Genomic DNA, 20,050 nt, shown 5'->3' on the forward strand with positions numbered 1-20,050 from the left:
CTGTCGATGCAAATATCTATCAGCTGAATGCGACATTGAGTGAACGAGCTGCGCTTTACACCTGCAAGAACAAGAACCTTCCAGAGACGGATCGCAGCCGGGTCCAGACGATGGAAACGACAGAGAAGATGACATACATCTGGCTGGTTTTACAGAAATATCAACAGTTTATGCAAAATACAACAAAAACGTACGCTTCGGCAGAAATGTAATATGCCAGGATGAAAAAAAAACCTTTAAGATACTAGAGACTTGGCTAAATGTGATCTATCAGTAGTTACGTGATCGGTTTGATGCCAGGAACAAAACTGATAATGTACTTGCTATTCTATATGTTATAACTATATAATCTAGTTTAATTTAATATTTAAAGGATGAAAGACTTAAGTTATTGATTGTATTTATTATAAAACTATTTATACTGTTTTATTTGCAACAGCATACAAAAAGGATGGACTAATGTATGTCAGGGTGATTTAATTAACCAATCAAGACATAAATAAGCAAACAGGAAAGCATTATTTCAGTAATTTTAATGTTATTTATATTTTTATCTTGCAATTATTTTTCAAAAGAAAAGTTGGTTGTCAGTAGACTGATTTTGTACTTCTCTATCTGCTAGTGAATTGTATTTATGAATTTATATAATACATCTATTTTTATAAATTTATTTAAGCAATTACATAGTTTATATATATTTATTCAGATTTTTAACTTTTATATTTTAATACTGAAAGGGATGAATGATATATTTTCTACTTAGTAGGTGAATGGTTTTACTCATTTTCTGTCATATTTGGATAGAACCTGGATTTTTATTAAAATGAGATTAAATAAAACTAATATTGCTGCATTCTCTTCTTACTATGTAATTCTTTTTTACAATTTTTTTTTTTTTTGCACTGAAAACCTAGTGGTTTATTAAACAGCAAATTGAACTAGTTGTTTCTGGTCCTTATGTTAAAGATACTAGAAACAGCACACATCCTCCTTACCCACCCGTTTTTATTCAAAGACATGAAGCAGTTTTGTTTCTTAAGTTCTTAACTGGTTTCTCATTTGGATGCACCAGTGGGTAAATTGTTTTCTAATCAGCCCCCGCTTCTGAAGGCTGAATTATTGCAGCTTCTGCAACACAGCTCCACAGTCGGGTTTAGATTTACAGGTTTTCATGGCTCACGGTCAGCACCAGCTCCGCTGGAAACACGCTGGATTAGCTCAGACACAGCCACCGCACCAAACCGCGGCTGAGCTAATTACTGCTCCTGGAGCCGGTAACAGAGCAAAGACACTCAAATGGTCTAGGAGCAATAGGACTTGTCATATACTTGTTTTTCCTTTATTTCCTATCAACTCCCGATTATCCCAAATAATGGGAAGGTTAATGATAATACAATTATTTTAGTCTAAATTACCATACAAAGTTCAAGCCAGTCTAAGCATTAGAATCAGTTCCAAAATTAGCATTATTTATCTATTAAAAAAATCAGGTCCAAAAATTAACATTATTTATCTATATATAAAAAAAAAAAAATTGACTTGAAAGGCCCACTTAAAACACAAGCAAAGGATTACTCCTCTTTCTGCTGCTATCCCTTGTGTTCATTGATGGTGGTCCATACCAGCATACAGCCCTGTGCAGGGTTCACTTTGCTCAAGAGCTCTCAGATTTGTGCTCTGAACGTCCAGGGAATTGCAGCTGGATTGAGCCCCTGCATCCCAGTGGCACCGGGGCTCCTTCTCTGCGACCCTGTGAAAAGCCCAAGAGGAGCTGGAGCGAGGGATTTTGGTACCAGTTCACCTCCTCCATCCTCCTTTCAAATCCTCTTGATGCAAAATCCATCAGTGCCCCGCTCACCTTCCTGCTGTGGTGGCTCTTCAAGATGGTGCCGTCAGTGCTGGTGCAGCTGTAGCTCTTCTTCCTCCTGTCGCTGGAGAACCAGCCCTGTTCTGCCCAGACTTCTCCAGGAAGAGGGGCTTCTTGACATCAACTGAGCCAATGCCAGTCCCTAAAAAGCACCGATCTGGAGGGAGGTCCTAGGAAAGTATTTGCATTTCCCAAGAGGAACAGAGGGACCAAGCTCCTTGCTGGAGCCAGGGGAAGAATTCCTCCCAAACGGAACCAGTTTCAGAGACCACTATGGAGATGTCACATCGCAGTGACAGGCAGAAGGATGCGGGCAGATCTGAGAGTGTTACCTTGGTTTCTGATCTCAACACGAGCAACAGGGCTCTCCCTTTGTTGGTGCCACACCTTGAATTCAAAGAATGCTTTAATAAACCACCTCTCTGACCTGCGAGAGCTTCGTGCAAGCATGGTGAGTCCAAATGTGGGTATTTGCTCATGATGTCTTCTGCATCAGAAAGGCACCTGCCAGTCCTGGAAGTCTCAGCTTTAACCCCCCTGAGAAGCAGGGACACACTGGTGGCTGGGGCACTCTCTCAAATTATTCTGCTTAGTTTCAGGTCTACTGATTTTTCCAGGCTCCAAAAGGTGCAATTCCAAGCTCATATGCTTAAGTTTTAAGAGAGAGAGTGAATGGAAAAGGACCACCTTGGGGATGTGCTTATCCCCAAGGCAGAAGCAACATCTGCTGACCTTGTCAGGTAGGGTCAGCAAACCACTACAAGCAGGAAGACATTTACATCCTGAGGGCTTAGACATCACCATTTCCAATAGCTGACACAAACCACTCAAACCTTGCTGAACCAGAGGACTGTACAGGGCCACTCCCTGCGGTTTCCTCTCTCATGCACATCTTTTCTTTCACCTTCTGAATATGTAAATAGCTAAATGAAAGTGTTCTCCTTTGAAAGGGAAACAGATTTCCTCAGACGCGCAAACAGGATGTTGAAGTGAGTCAGGACAATGTCCCAATTCACATTGCGGGAAGAGCAACCTGAAGAAGAAAGGAGCTGTTCTTCCCCACGGGGGCACGGAATTGCAGTGCCAGCCCTGCAGACTCGGCTCACCTCAGGAGTCTAAGCTCACGCACACTGGATGCACGCTTGAAGCAGGGAGACACAAGCTTATGCAAAACTGTGACAAGCCACTGTTCTCCTCACACGTGCTTGAAAAAGAATGGTGCTTTGCCACAAGCATTTGGGATGCAGCAAGGCAGATAGGCTGGCTGATACCAGAACATCAGACTTCAAAGGGCTGAGGTCAGGCAGCGATGACCAGTCAGAACGAGGGTGGAAGTGCACGCCTAGGTGAGACACAAATGGCGACTGCAGAGAGTCTGATGTACAAAGTGACACAACTGGATCACTAAAGCACTTCTGGCATCTGCATTGTGCTCATTTCTGCAAGCTCACATAGCAAACAGCCACAGAGATTGCCAGATAGGGTTTATTTAGGTTCTGTAGGCAGCCTATGGATGTGTGGCTGCTCACGTACTGTCTTTTTGTCTAGCCCAATACAGTGGGTTCTCTGCCAACCTTTGGCAGAGGTAGAGGCTGCTTCTTTGAAAAGCTCTTCCCACTTCTCTGAGAAGATGGGGCAGCTTCAGAAAAGGGAGGGACATTAAACAGGTTACAATCACACGTTGGACGACTGAGCTTGGACTGCACAGTAAAAAGATGATGCCGGAGCCAACACCAGCCCTAAAATGCAGAGGGGTTGTAGGGCTTCCTTTGCAAGAGATTCTCAGGACCTCTGCTGCCCACCCCCAAGGGCAGAGTGCTCAAAAGCTCATGCTGAAGCCCAGGGATTCTCAAAAGATGACTTGAGCATTCACAGACAGAAAGGCTCAGACAAGTCACTCCCAAGACGAGAAGGCTGCCAGGCCCAGACAGAACAGTGCATGAACATCTGCAGATCTGTAGCCTTCCCAGTGCAGGATCATCGGGGCTCAGAAAGATCCTCCCCAGCCCTGGAGGGCTGGAAGTTGGGGGATACACCTGCCCCACGTGGTGCATCTCTGCAGTGATAATGTGGTGGTCACCGGCAAAGCTTTCTTGACAAGCAGTTCCCCATTTTTCCTGACTGAAAACAAAGCTGTTGACTTTCATGTCCTATGAGGAATGAACAGTCGAGATGGAGCAGTCACAGAAGTGTTAAAAGGGCAGGCAGCAGCAGGACTTGGGGACAGTGATGAGTCTAACCTTTTGTGGGTCTGTTTCCATTTTGTGATGGAAAGGCATTGGGGTTTGTAAAACACACACCTTGTTCCAAGACAGGAAGGTGTTAAGCATCTCTCTGGATGACAACAGGGACTCTTCTGTGTTTGCACGCAGGGAACTTCCCCGACACCCAACTATTCATTGTCTGCCCACCTCCTGGCGATGTGCACACTCAGGAGGAGAAAGTCCTCAGGGACGAGAACAGGCATAGAAGAGCCCCTGAGGGTAAATACAGGTTAAAATTTTTTAAAAAATTAAAAATCTAGTGAGTATTGCTTTCCATTCTTTTACATATAAAGAGAGCCCTGAGCTGTTTGCCCATTGAAGTGCCAATTCCCTTACAGCAGTGATTTCATTTGGCATAATTTCCACAGAGCAAATGTAGGTCCAGTTTTGGCAGTGTTCAAGGATTAGCAAAATCAGCCACAAAAAAAAGCCATTTTAGTAACTGTCTTTTGGCACACCAGCTACAATTATACCAGCCTCACTGAAATCACCACCAAATCAGCAGTAAAGAAACAGTGATCACGAGCCACAGCTTCCTCCCAGAGATGTTTGATGGGATCATTGCAGTAACACTGGCATTTATAATGCCAAGAGTGAAGTGAGGCTGAAGTGTTGGTTTATTACTGTTATTCACTGTCTTCTCCTACCAAAATGCTTCATGTGACATCTAGCTAGAGCTATTTTAAAAATTAAATGCAAACAGAGTTAGAGAACTGCTAATACCTTCTCCTGGAACCACAGGCCTGACTCATCAAAAGTGCTCATAGAGCTATTTTAAAAATTAAATGCAAACAGAGTTAGAGAACTGCTAATACCTTCTCCTGGAACCACAGGCCTGACTCATCAAAAGTGCTCATAAGCTATCTTAAGTCAAAGCCACCAATCACAAGGATGTGATTAACCAGCATCAAGTCTTGTGCAATGACTTTAAAATAAAATCCCTCTTTTCACTCATCTCTTTCACTTGAACTAGAGCCTCAGTCACCCAATGCTGCTTCCACTAGGCAAGAAAATTCAATACACCAATGAGGCAACAACTGAGGCACAGAGAGCTGAAGTGTCCTACCAGGGAAAACCAAAAATCAGTCGTTAAAGGCAAAAGATGAAATGTTTTTTGTTTCATTTTTTAAAATGGATTTAAGCAACTCAATGCCTAACACTGACATCAATTCCACGGGAATACCACATTAACCCATCTCAGTGCTGCTCTGTGGAGTCCGCTGCCCAGGCAGTATGTCAGCCAAGAGCCCCAAATCCAGGCCTGCAAGAAAATAAGACCATCAGGGCTCAAGGCATTGGTGCAGCCACTACAGGCTTAAGAGTTTTACCTTTCTTGGGGAAATACCAGGGCTACCTTTGCATTTGGAGGCTGAGGGGAGACCTTATCGCTCTCTACAACTACCTGAAAGGAGGTTGTAGTGAGGTGGGTGTTGGTCTCTTCTCCCAAGTAGCTAGCGATAGGACGAGAGGAAATGGGCTCAAGCTGCGCCAAGGGAGGTTTAGACTGGAAATTAGGAAAAATTTCTTTACGGAAAGGGTGGTCAAGCATTGGAACAGGCTGCCCAGAGAGGTGGTGGAGTCACCATCCCTGGAAGTGTTCAAAAAACAGGTAGATGTGGCACTTTGGGACATGGTTTAGTCTAGTCTACCCTTGATTGGTTTAGGTGGGCTTGGTAGTGTAGGTTAATGGTTGGACTGGATGATCTTAAAGGTCTTTTCCAACCTAGACGATTCTATGATTCTATGATTACTATCCTGTTAAAACTAGGTGCAGAAATAAATAGATGTTTGTCTGCTTAGTTTTGTCAAAAGCGCTTGCTCTGTTATGCTTAATATAATTAACAGCAATGAGGGTCTGAGCACTTTAGGAACAATCAGAACGTCAATACATTGGGAAAATTATGCCATGCAAAATGTGAAAGAGCAGGCTCACTAGTTATCTAAGGTGAAGAAACGTGTCCGCTCTGCAGACACCTGGACTTGTGGAGATGGTACTTCAGCCCATCTGTTCATTCCATCTATGATCTGCTTCAGTGAAGGGGAGCAGAGTTGACTACAGAGGGTAATTTTCAATTTTTCCTAATCTGGCTAACACTTACTCTGGTGAGACAGGGAACAAGCCAGCCCAGAGCAAATACAGCCTGGCAGCCAATGCATGAGAAAAGGAAATCACCTGTAGGCTCCAAGTAAGCCCTTCAGAGTGAGTTGATACTTTCAGTCAAGAAGGGGCCCAAGGAGCACAGTTTCTTAAAAGGAGTCCAAGCTTCAGAAGCTCAAAAGAGGATTGAAGCCTTGCAGTGGGAAAGCCAAACAGACGGATCCCAAAGGGGTAGCTTCAGCATTGCTAATAGGAAATGAGCCCTTATCACCTTTCAGAGTTGCAGTAAGGATGGCAGGTCCTGGTCCTAGTCCAGGAACAATTCCACTTACCATTTCCCCACATCCAGTTAGAAAATAAAAGGCATTGCAACCAGTTTCTTCCAAAAAATAACCTTTATTGTTTTGGTTGTAAATATAAAAAATGCATTGCACAATTTAACAGACCTACTGAAAAGTGCTACATACCAACAGCACAACAGAAAACGTGTCATGCAACAGAAAAGGAAACCTAGCCAAAGCAAGAGCACAACCTGAAGTCCTCATACCTCCAAGCTTTTTTTTTTTTTAAAACGAGAATGAACTCCATTCACTTAAAACACATTTAAATACAAGGTTAGAAGAAGAAAAAGAGCAATTTATTCATTGTATTGTTAATTAAAAGGCTTGCTCCTAACATTGATATTTTTTGATTCAAAACCTTATTCATGTTGGAAAAGTTCAGATATAAAAGCAGTTCAGACAATGGCTAGAAAGTCATTCTATTATATACCTAGTATGTGTTTCTTTGTAACTGAATCAAGTTTTACGAATCAATCTACAATTCAGTACTACCACTTCTGCTCTAACACAGTAAATGAGCACGAAATCCAACCAAGAATGAAACAAAAGGAAACGTGAGGCCTTAACTGATGTTGTGGAAATAATATTGGGGCCCTATAAAAAAACCACCCCCAAAACACATGATCTCCTCTGAAACTCAAGTGTATAAATTGAGGAGGAGTAATAGGAGAACTTCTGTTGTCTCACCTAATCAAAAAACCTCCTAAAAGTCGTTGTTGTCCATAGTCCTCCAAGACTGGTATGACTGAATCCCTAAAACACCCAAACCAGGTATCATCAGCCTTTTGATTTTGGTTTTTTTTTTTTCCCCATGCAATAAAGCTGGAAAGGAACAAAACAAAACAAAACAAACAAACAAACAAACAAAAAAAGAAAGAAAAAGGTCAAAATAGTTAACAACCCATTCTATTTTCAGCAGTATCTTCCAGTTGGCAACATCAAGGCAAGAACTATCCACTCCAGAAACAAAGAAAGTGAAATAGCTTTCAAATAATTTGTACTACAAAAGCATTATCTTACTGAATGTTTCTGCAGTGAGCTTCCTTCCCTTTCCTGCTCTCAAATTGCTCTTCAGGAGTTTTGGGCTTTAAAAGCAAACAAAACAAAATTTACCTGCCCCTCTCACCTCTACCGCATATGCATGCATGCATACATACACACACACTCTTACTCAAGGGAATGTTAAAAAATCCTGCAGATACGAAGTAAAGGGATGTTATTTTCCGACGCAATTTGACAGCCCTTTGTCTTTTCAAGCCATCCCAGATTTAAGAGATTTATTAGGCATTTGCATATTTACTGGGCCTCTCTCAAACTTCTGGTATGACAGTATGTATGTGTGCATATGTGCCTGTGTACATGGGAGGGGAGGACAGTGAAGTCAGCAGGAAAGACGCAATTTTTTCCATACATACACACAATTTTTCACAACCTCCATTTCAAAGGGATACAGTAATGCCACGCAGGTAAAACCCTCTTAAAACCCAGGGAAGCCCCACTTTGTCAACTCACTGAATTTTCCACATAGCACTGTATTAGGGGGAAGAATGTATGACTCAAGATAAATCAAATGCATACAGGACGTCAATATCTAAGGCACAGATGGAAACATTCTAGTAAGTCTCCCTTCAAGGAAGGCTTCCCGAGGGGTCTAGAAAAGCATGGAAGAACATGCCAATCAGGTCAAATAGTATTAATTCAGAATCCTTTGGTTTTGTGCAGAGATCAGACTGTCACAATGAAACATGCACTAGTCTGTTCCTACTGCTCATTAATTCCTTCAATTCTAGTTTGCTTCTGGACTTTCATCACTTACTCCTCCTGCTAACAGGGAGCATCATACAAGCCTAATACCTACATCAGAAAACACACAAGTTCTCTAGAACTTGTTTGGGGTGGGGGCCATCTACAATATACTGATTAAGAGAATTCAACATCAGAAGGAGCCACTAGACAATCTCAGTTTGTGCATGTCACAGACCATAAATGTTTTATCTAGCCACGCCCTTATTGAGTGAAATATGTTGGATTTGACTGAATATGACTTGTATTCAATTATATGGGGATTCTTTAAAAGTTTAGCACCAATTCACTGAAGACAGACATGCACCATCTGTAATTCCGTGTAGAGTATAGGCACCGTGTGTTTTGCTTGCTTAAGTATACTTTGGTGACACTGAGGAAATTAGACCACTTACATTAGGGGAGGAAGTGTTACCAAACTTTTTTTTAAAGAAATATGGTATTTAGACTCCTCAATGGGTGAGACAGACTAAGGAGTTCAAATATAAACCAAAGTGGAAAACTATGCTGGAGTTAATACATATGCAGTCAATCTTTTTTCATACCAATCCTCACCACTTCTACTGTGCAAATGATGAGACATAATACAGCTTTTTCCTCCTGTGTTTCCAAATGAAGAGAAATCACACCACTCACAAGGCTGACTGATAAAATAAAAGAATTCTGATATGCAATAATAGGGTGACAAAAATACACTGCTTCAAAGAGCAGCCACATCACTTCTGGTAATTGCACTACGTGGAAAGTATCTTTTCACTTTTCCTTCCCTCCCTCCTACACTCTTGCCTAAGCAAGCAATCTTTGATTTAATTTTTTTCTCTTTACTATGTTAAGATTTGCAGTCTTGTCATAGTGCCATGAGCTTGTTTCTCCACCACAAGTTATTAAAATAAGCACTTTCCCTCCAATTGTAACCAGCTCGTGGTGCAGTGAGCACAATGTTTTTTCCATCCACATCCAGATAAAACTGCTAATGGACAAAATTTTTAGCAGTTCAGTCACACTACCCCTTCCTATTCCTTTAAGAGCCCTTTCAGCTTCCAATCCATTCAGTGAGATCTGAGATGTTAGTATTTAGGCTCAGAAGTCGTCAGACTTCCCTGGGCTTTGAAGTATGCTTGTAGTGCACTTTGCTTGTTGAGACAGAACTCTAATGTCATTGATACTAGTAGTGGTAAAAAAATCAAGCACAATCACCGCCTGACAAGCAGGAGACCACACTGCAGAGGAAGCATTACAGAATCTGTTAATCTGAAAAGTACAGCAAAAACACAAGCGGGTCTTTTCTTGGACAATTTGCCTACTGATTTCTTTCTAGAAAACCAGATACATATTTTTAACATGCAAATATGCATGTAGATATCTATGCATCTCAATGAGATAGCCCAGTTAAGAAAGAACTTGAGGGACGCTCCCCAGCTAATCACAGTGTTAAATGACTTTACTGGAATCAAGTTCACAATCAATGATAAAAATAGGAAGATTTAAAGCACTGATTTGAAAAAGAATTTACACTTATTCAACACTTTCCATCCAGATGCATCCCAAACAATATTGCTTAATTGATTACAACATTATGTATGAAAGACCTAGATATGGATCCCCCAGAAAAATCTAGTCACTATTTAATTACCATGACAAACTTTACACACTATTTCAACAAACCATTCCTTAGCTGAGGCCTGGATTTTTGTTGGTTCTGTCACAGGGACACAGGTTTTCACATGTGCCACAAACTTCAAATGATATATCAGATCTACTGTAAAAGAAAAAAAAAAAAAAACCCAGAAAAAAAAAAGAGAAAGAGAAGAGTGTCTCCTCGTTTGTCTGCACAGCTACAGAAAGGCATGTTGGTACTTAGATCATGCCATTTTGTCTTCTTTTGTCTTCGGCTCCTTTCCCCCCCTGCAGTCCCCGTCAGCCCCCAATTCCTCAACTCACAGTACCTCTGCCCAGGGAGTGGGCCCTGGGGTTAATCTTTCATGCTTTCTTCTTGCCACAGTCCTGCTCACACATAAACGAACTCTGCAATGAAAGCCATCAGCTACAAAATCTCAGGACAAAGAAGAAAGAAAAAATACTCCCCATGCTTATTCCCACTCCCCAAGCCTATTGCTTCTTTTTAAAAAATTTGGCCCACCAAGTGGAGAAGACTGGGGAAAACGCAGAGAAAAACTACATCCCCCCAAAAGGAGAACCTACTGAGCCCATTTAAGCACATGCAATGCCAAATATTTTAGCTGCTCCTCACTTTAGCACTGCAATAGCCTGCTAATCACCTCCAGGCAGCCTGCTTTTGAAACTGGAAGAAAACTACTCAGGGGAGGTACAAGGGAAACTTTACCCACAGTTTGCATAGCTCTTAAGAATCAGAATCAAGTAATGAATGGAATTACAAGGGTCACAGGATCATTCCAGACTATGAACAATCAGCCAGAATAAATATCCCAGTGCTGTCTCAGGATGGACACAGACTATCACTGCTATAACGAGACTAAGTTTATCTGCAGCAGAGCACAGTACTTGCTGAGTGTCACAGAAAAATGTTATGCAGTATTTTGGGTTCTAAACATATTTATATGTTTTATAATTCATGTTGAACATAACCTTCCCATACATACCAAATTTAGCCAAGTCCTTCAGGTTTTTCAGCTAGAAGGCAAAAAGAACAAGCAAAAAAGACGAAGCAGCAAAGAACCGACTACAAGTCCATCTGATCTGATACAGTTTCTGAGATAACAAAAAAGCCAATTTCTTAACATTACAAACTCAATGCTTGTCTCTGAAGCGCTACTACATTTATCTATGGATGTGTTTTATATGTGCACATTTTATGAGGAAGGCAGCTGAACTCTGCAGAGTGCAAGAAAACTGTTCACAGATTAAATGGGTATGAAATTCATGGATCCGTCCTAGTTGCAGACTCTATACAATCTCAAACTGCTTTCTTGTACTTACTGCACAGCCTGCTACTCACTTGCAATGGCTATTATCAGGAAAAAATAATAAAAATCAGCTACTTTATTTGCTAGAAAATAAAGCACGTCTTGAAATTGATCATATACAATGATACACTCGTTGAAATAAAAATACACAAAACACAGCCTGAGATTTTAATTTTAGTATTTTTGCCACAAGTTGACATCACTGACAGATTTTTCTTCTCCTTTGGTTTTTAATATGATCCTGTTTAACAATTTTCACTATTCAAGTAAAACAAATGGAACTGAATACCAGAAAATAAAATAAAAAGCACATTTTGTTTCATGAAATTGAAAGCATATTTCCCCTTTAAGAGAACGTTCCTTGGTGTACATGATTTACACTTCAGAGAACTTAGTACTTGAAGGTGTTTCACAGAAATATGTTTGTTGCGTATAGATGCATGCTGCATTGATGGAGATATATTGCTGCCTGCAGGACTCAAACCTGCCGAATTTACCTGAGCTTGGTGTTTTCTCACTTAACGGAGTACAAGCACTGAAGAGGAATCAAAACGTTATGACAACGTTGCATCATACTTCCACATATTCTGAAGGCAGAGCCAGATGCCCTGAACAACGTCTCAGGTGAAGGAGAGAATTCTTTCTAAAGTGCACCAACTGAAAGGAGACTCGCCAGGCTGCTAGACTGGCAGGTTCTCCACCCCTTGTATAAGCAACTCATTGTCTTTGGTTGTTAGGTTTCGCCAGCTGCTTTGTTCATCTTGTTAACTGCCTCAGCAGCTTGCTCGGGCAGGCGAGATGGATCTGACAGAATTGAGGTGGTTGTACTTAGATGCCGGAGTGTGTTCAGCACCACTATAAAAAAAGGCAGAAAAGTACCAAGAAAAGCCATTAGCCTGACTGCAAACAGCTCCATGCAGCACAGTGTGCAGGTACTGCAAGGCTGTTATGCATGAGAGAATTATGGAAATACTTCTGCAAAACATGCATGCCTCCACACACAGCAACAGCAATAAACAGAGATGTGCAAGAACTGTGCCCAGGGAACAAGGAGCGGAGCCCTAGGACTTTAAAAAACCCCACCTATTTCTTCTACAAAGGAGAGCACCACTTGGCAATTACAACTGTAAATGTAAATACTTGCTGAATTGCAAGGGGAAAGGATCAAGCAATCATGGCCAAACAGAAGGTCATTCCAAAGCTCAATACACATCTCAGAAGTCTTCCTTCATAATGAGATAAACACACTGCCAAACTTACTCCAACTAGAGCGCAGTGTCTCAAATTTAAACACAGCTTGAGACTGTTTAAATTCTGGCATTTATATTCAGCAGTTTGGGGTCTTTTTCTGTCCAGTGTTAAGCATGCAACCAAGTGTCTTCACAGTCAAAAGAGGTTCTTATTTTTCCACTGAGATAATAAATGGAACTGAAAGTCATATTCAGCATCATGTGCTTTCTTTGTCATCCTCTGACTTTCAAGAAATGGTATTATATATGGTCTCACTTCCTATGATCTGGAATAATTGCTGGACAGAACTTCACTTACTTGGCCTCAGAACAGGAAGAGAACAGTGCTGATCCAACCAGGCCATTGCAGTTTGATTCAGATCCTTAAAGCTTGTTGTTGAAACCATCCCATTGAAGGACTCAAACAATGGCTTAATAATAATGCTGAACTGCAAATCATCAAACGTTAAGGGAGACAACAAAGGAAGAGTTCAAAATATTCTATGGGAAAGGCTACTACAGCTCAGTCTGCAGAGAGAACAATCGACTTCTACGTGGACTTCAACTACTAGAGGGATTGCAACGTTTCAAAAAATATTTTTTGAAATCTGTAACACTAAGACAAAGGAAAAAACTGAACCTCAGTTCCTAGTGATACCTGTTATTTTTTGTAAAATTCCTGTACAACTCACCTGATCTACAAACCAACTGCATGCTGTGGCACTGTTGCAAGCACATGAGCATCTGAAACTTCTACCTACATGTAATTCATCCAATTTCTTCATTGCCACCTTTTTCATATAACACTGATGCTTTCCTAGCAAAAGGACATAGAAGCTGTAGTGTAACCACACCACTTACCATAGCACACCACAGATGCATCCAGGGTGGGGTACCTGGATGAGTCTTGCCTGGCAATAGTGAGTCCAGACAAGGCCAACAGTGCAAGTATTCAGCCAATTCCTCAGGCAGATTTTTCAGCAAACACTCAAGTTCTCTGCTACTGTAGCTAACCAAAGACCTCAAAGTACGTAAGCACATTCTTAGAGATGATCAATGGCATGGCAAGGATTCCCACACCAAGGACTAGACTTGCTGATCTGCATCTATGTGGACCAGAACAATAGCAAGCTGAGGATTGTCAGGCTTTTATTTTCGCTGTCATCACAGCTTGGAAGGATGGGCCTGGAGCTGGCAATAACCTTCCTGTCAAAAAAGGAGCACACAGAATTCTTAGCCTGTACTGTATTAAAACATACAGAGCACCACCACAAGCCTCAGTTGGCCCCGCTCCCAGGCTTTCAGATGAGCTTTCCTGAAATAGTCACCATATATGAACCCAAACATTGCCACAATAATTCACTAAGTAGATTCCAGCTTACAGGTACATTTATTTCAGAAGCTGGTTGGACAACAAAACTCATCTGAAGGCTTAGAATCTGTGGTTTTACCATGTTACTCCGGATGGAATTTTCTGACTACAGTCAGCAGCACATGAGAATGTGGTCCAAACCAACTTCAGCATTGTCTTGCACCCTCATCTTTCTCCCTGTGGCTGACAATCAAGATAGGTCTAACAATTGCCTGGAATACTTGAGGGGATTTGCATGCCCTTACAGACTTTTACAGAGTTACTGGAAGAACAACATGGGTATTATTCAATTGATATTCTAATATTCAAGAGTATTCTATTCTTGGGTTATCTCTAGGAGCCCAAGACCAGATTACTCATTTCCCTCCTATATGCAACAGAAACTATGGTATTTTCATATTTGTAATGAAACTGCCCTTCTCTCTCTCTCACAGTCATTTCATGAGGATGAGATATTATTATTATTATTATTACCACTCACTCCCTGGACCTTGTCAGCTTTTACTGCAAGACATTCTGAAATATGTCAGCATGTGTTAAGGATTCAATCCAACTGTTAGAACAACCTTTCCATCGCAGTTACATCCTGACTTGTAAAGTGAAGCTTGGGAATGTTACTTTGCCTATCAATCTTCTCCTTCACCAACTACAGAAGCCTTTGTCTTTCCCCAAATACTACAAAACCCTGCTACCGAAAATTGCATCTTCATCCCTAATAAACCTCTGCCACTTTCTACAAGTGTCTCACTTCCAAATTCTGGAGCTATTTAACATCTTGGAGCAGCATAAAATAAACACACTATCCAATCAGCAAACATGTGCAGGATTGTCTTTAAATAACCGTTTTCACTCTTACATCAAAAGACCTCTATTTTCATAATTCACTTGAAATTGTTCCAGAGTTAATAGTGCTGTAGGATCCAGAGGTTCCACAGTTGCACCACCTCTATGAACATATGAAGTTTAATGGGAAAAGAGAAGGTTAACACTACTGCTCATTGCTAATTACTAATATCCTTGCACTGATTCAAGCTAATAATGCTTGATCCAAACTAGTTAAGTCCATACAGCACAGCACAAATGCAGCTAACTTGGTTTCATTCAGTTTGTCTTTCTACCTCCTGCATTCTCATTCGCTTACAAGCACAGCTGCTAGCATTGGAGACTACAAGAGCTACACTTACAGAAGCAGTCCATTAAACATTTCTTGCAGTATAATAACCCACCAAGAAAACCTTGCCTTTGTATTGCATTTTACTTCTAAGTTACCTCCCATACTTTAAGGTGAACAAGTTCCGCCCCACGACAGCCTATAAGGCAAGGACTCATATCCACATACAGATGTGAATGAAAACTGAGGAGTTATGTTATTTAAATAACTTGGCTTAAAGTCACAGCATCAGAATCCAGAGTTCTTGGCTCTAAATATATTAGTAGCAATCCTCAAGTTCATCACATTAACATAAAAGGATACAATCCAAAACTTCCAGTTCTGCAGGGTCCTGCTTCTCACATACTCATCAAACAGCCTCCTCATGTGGTCAAATCTCTGCCATGTTATGGAAACCCCAGAAGCAGGGAGCTGCTGTTGACAAGAACTGAAAAGAAGATGTTCTGAGGTCAGAATTCTCACCAGAAAAGGACACACTTCTCTTCCACACTAAATTATAGCAAGAGAAAAGTGTGTATCCCCAGCATCCCTGACCGAGGTGGCTTCCCAGCGCATAACCCCTGCAGAATGTAATTGTTATAGCCAGGAATACATACTGTTTTCCCATCAGTTTTGTCTACATTCACGCAGCAAAGCGGTTTCTCAAGCTGCTACACACTTCTTATTACAAGCAACAAAACTGAAAACAAATTATAACATAGGACAAAGTAGTTTTTGGCATCCAATTAGAAAAAGGCGCATTAGGAGTCAAGGAAAAATTTACAGAGTTACTCCTGAGCAATGCTGCAGAAGAAAATGTTACAGAGATTCTTAAGAAGCAGATCAATTTAAAATAAAACCAAACAGACATCATCATACTTTTAAAGAAAAATAAAAAGATTTTGATTTGCTGATAAGTCTAACATAATACCTAAGCCTAACATTTCTGTAGAACATAACTAGGGTAAACCCACAGAGGAAACTGAGGCACCAGGAAGGTGAAGTGACTTATCAGAGTTATGTTCAGCCAGTGGCAAGCTCCTTGATTCCAAGTCCTGCGTCTTATGTACTCAACCATATTTTCCTATAAAAATTGACTGCATTTGGAAAGAAAACTGCAGCAAAGCCATCACGAAGAGTAAGAGTGTTTGATCGCACAGTGAGCATAGCTTTAAAAAAACATCATCGCTGGCTGCTTCTCAGAATTATTCTAACTGACCTGATGCATCTTTTTGGATGCTGCCACTGTTGTGCATTCATGCTCAGAGCTTGCTGAAAATCCGCACGGTTTGCTACCAATGCCCATTCCACAGCAACTATGCTTTTTGTTTGGAAGTTGGTAGCAACTCTACTTCTGTTCAATACCCATCTGTTGTTTGGCATGACATCTGAGGCAAACATTCCCTGTTGTTAGCCAAAGCAACATTCAAGCTGCTCTGCTTCATTACAAAAAGCTCCCCAAATCTCACATGATGGTAGCGTTTAGCTCCTCGATTTCTTCCCGAAGGCGCCTGGTTTCCTCTTGCATCTGTGTTCTTTCCTGCTGTAGTTTAGCGATATATTCTACTGTTTTCTGGAGCGTGATTGCATGGCTGATCTAGACCAAACACAAACATAGAGCTCACTTTCTGGAACAAAGCTAAACAGATGAAGAGTTTGCCCCAACCTGCTGTAACACCTAGAAAAGCACTTCAGCACCTTTTCTTAAGTTTTCTTCACTGTGTGCAAAAGCACACAGGTAGGCAGAGCGAAACACTTAAGATAATACTAAACTCTTCATTTCTCCGACTCCTGTTTGCACACTGGTACAGAGAAATGTGGTTGCAGTGGTTGTTTTCTTCCACAAATTACATTTTTGCTACTTTGTTGAAAGAAGTATTTTAATAATTTAAAATGTTTTATTTCATTACCTATCCTCTTAAAAATATTTACAATTCTTACTTTAGTATTGAAAGATACACTACATCTGCTGATAGATTTACAGTGCTGTTAGAAGCATTATTTGAAGTTGACAATATAGATTATTTAGTTTGGGAATCCTGAAGTTATTAAACAGAAGATAACAAGGCCTAGCTATCACCAAAAGAGACAGAAACAATGCCACAGATCTTTTTTTAAAATACTCTTCAGTTTTGAGGAATGAATTAAAAATCTGTACTTGAGAAATAAAATAATCAGCCATTTTACAAAAGCTGAGTTTTCAAAGCTGATTACCTTTCAAATAGGCTATTCAAACCAGGAAGTGAAATTCTGACAACTTACAGCCTAAATATATAAAACTATTAAAATTATATAAACAAATCAATATGCTGCACAATAAGCTTTCATATTTTCCATGTTTCAAAAGGTACTGGTATTTAAAGGACATATAGAATTTTGTTGTGCAGACAAGACTATGTTTCAATTATTTTGATTTCAATTTAGCAAAGTTAACTAGCATAGCCAGAATATGTTCTTAATTTGGACAAAGTCAGTTGACAATGAGAAGTCAGTTGGAAATTTTTTTCTCTGTAAATCTATGCACAAAAGACAGGTGACGGGGCAAAAAAAATCCCTGAGAATATTTGCAAGGCTGTGGGCACAGGGCCAAATTCTTAAAGGCAGCTGGGTGATACTAGATGTAAAGAGTCCTAGAGAGATCTTCAAAATCATCTGAACTGGTCAGGCTCCTGACTCCTGGGAGGCAGAGATCTCATCGGTGTAGGAAGCTTTAGAAATGTCACTGGATTTTTTTGTCCTTCCTTTGGCTCTGTAGGGAGAGAGCATGGGGAAGTGGTCTGTGGCAGGGAGGCGAGGGCATGGGGGACATCAGGCTGTGGGGCAGTGCAGGGGCTGTGGGGGAGATCAGGCTGTGGGGCAGTGGTGGGGGGTGTGGAGAGGTGGGCTGTTGGGTGCTCCAGCTGGGGAAAGATCAAGGGGAGCTGGGTTGTGGAGCAGTGTGGGGGGCTGAGAGGATGAGGGGGGAAAGCTGTAGGGTAGTACTGGTGCACAGGGGCCCTAGTGTGAGGGAGAGGTGTGCTGTGGGGCAGTGGGTCTGGGGTGCAGGCATGGGTGAGGAGTTGGGGCTGTGGACTTGAGGGAAATGGAGCTGTGAGGCAGTGGGTCTGGAGCATGGGGAGATGGGGCTGCTGCCCCCCTTTCTCTGGCTCCAGGGTACTAGGGTGCATGTGTACAGGAGGGGGAGATGGGACTGTGCGTGTGCCCTGCTGCTGGAGCTGTAGTGTTCTGAATCGGGGAGGGGGGTGTACTGGGAGGGAAGAAGGGGCAACCAGCCCTCTTGAAATGTTTCAACAGTATTTGCAGGCACACAAGGTTGCTTTGCCATGCTCTCAGCTGTCCAAACGCAGCACAACATGAAACCTAAGCTAACAAGCTGGTGGGTATGTTAGCTCAGGCCAAATGTCAAGGTATATCAAGCCAGGCATCATACCAACAGCATCTACCTGGCTTCTGGTTGGCTCATGGTTCAGGCAGAGTAAGTTTACAACACTGGCTTGGCCATAGCTTTTTCAAGACAAGCTATGGGGACCGGAACTCATCCAGAATGGGTATAAAAAGCCAGTATGTCAGAAGAAAGGTGACATAACAGTAAGTGCAAAGTCATCTTACGCTGCAAACATGACAAAAATCTTCATTACTGAGGTCCCAAGAGCAAAGATTGCAAAGATCAGGTTTTCTTCTTTCCCTGTTGGCTTTAAAGATGCAGCATCTCATCAGACAAGACGTGTTCAACATTTGAAGCTGCATCAGAACAACAATGTCTAAAAAATGAACCGCTTTCACACACTCTTTTGAGTATAAGCCATGATTTTATCACCCTTCCCTTTCCACGTCCCTCAGTTCAAGTACCTTCACTGACTGACTGGCACTCTCAGTCAACAATGAAGAGATTAAATGTATTAACAAGTCTTTTTAGAATAGCTCTTTCTTATATTCCATATTAAACTGTTAGTGCTGCCAAGTTACTTACCGACTTGGAGTTGGCTGAAACCAAGCTGTTCAGAGTACTGAAACCAATCTTGATATTAAACCTCCGTTTTTGTTCTGAAATATGCTTCATTCTTCGATTCTGCATAAATAAAATTAGCTCAGTCTATGCTGTTCTCCTTTACCATTCTACTGCTATGACTATTTCAGCTCTTCAAATTCGCAGTGTCATTTTTATTGACTTGTGGCATTCAGTATCTTCCCAGTCAAAGCCACATGACTATAAATTTGCAAACAACAATTTATTAAAAAGAAGTGTCCAGTGTATTAAATTCAATTCCAAACCTTGTAAGGTTTTCTTCCTAAAGTAAAAATTCCTATTTAAGACTGTTACACAATTTCCTTTTCTGAAGTCAAATTCCAATTTTTGAGGCATGTAATTAGTTAGGATTTTGTTGAAGAATTTAAGTTTAAAACAGTCCATATCATTTATTCCTAATACATACATAATGTTTACTGATGTAAACAGCCAGTCTGACAAAAATAAAAAAGAAAAAGAAAAAAGAATCTACAAGTCTGGCCTATCCTGAGGATAAAGGCTTTGTCAGGAATTAACATTTTCATTTGTACAATTAAAAACTTAGAAGTTATTTCCACCAAAATCCTGTTTAGAAAATAAGGAGTTGGCACTTTGAGAATGCATTCTTGGCAGAGCTAGGCTTTCTGGCGGTAGCTCACCATCACTGCATTTTATTACTTTGTTTTCCTCCATTATAAAGTGGTGAAGTGGCTGCCCAAAAACACAGAATATGCAGGTTCAAGAGCAGACACGAGATTTCCAGCGCCTTCTATGCTTTGCCAAGCTGAAAAAACAACATCACCCAGCAACAGAGAACTGTTTAACCAACAATGCAGAGGAGCAAAAGAACATACACCTAGAGACTGGCAAACATCACTGTTTCTCTCTTGTCTTACAAGGGAGTTACTGACAGCACACATCCAAAGCAATTCCTGTCAAAGCAGGCGAGTTTAAATGGCTATAAAGCCTATCTCG

General features: G+C 41.1%; 1 protein-coding gene across 2 annotated transcripts in view; it reads right to left on the minus strand.

Annotated features, from left to right (window-relative positions):
- Positions 1 to 11,472: 11,472 nt before the first annotated feature.
- MLXIP (MLX interacting protein) overlaps positions 11,473 to 20,050 on the minus strand; it is a 50,029-nt gene continuing 41,451 nt past the window's right edge. For both annotated transcript variants that reach the window (XM_075719327.1, XM_075719328.1), the window contains 5 exons: positions 19,040 to 19,138; positions 16,539 to 16,666; positions 15,394 to 15,517; positions 12,867 to 12,996; positions 11,473 to 12,173 (listed from right to left, as the gene is read on the minus strand). In XM_075719327.1, the coding sequence (XP_075575442.1) occupies positions 12,052 to 12,173; positions 12,867 to 12,996; positions 15,394 to 15,517; positions 16,539 to 16,666; positions 19,040 to 19,138 (603 nt within the window). In that variant the 3' untranslated portion in view covers positions 11,473 to 12,051. The remainder of the gene's footprint in view (positions 12,174 to 12,866; positions 12,997 to 15,393; positions 15,518 to 16,538; positions 16,667 to 19,039; positions 19,139 to 20,050) is intronic.

Source organism: Pelecanus crispus, chromosome 11, assembly GCF_030463565.1.
Source record: "Pelecanus crispus isolate bPelCri1 chromosome 11, bPelCri1.pri, whole genome shotgun sequence".
Taxonomy (NCBI): Eukaryota; Metazoa; Chordata; class Aves; order Pelecaniformes; family Pelecanidae; genus Pelecanus; species Pelecanus crispus.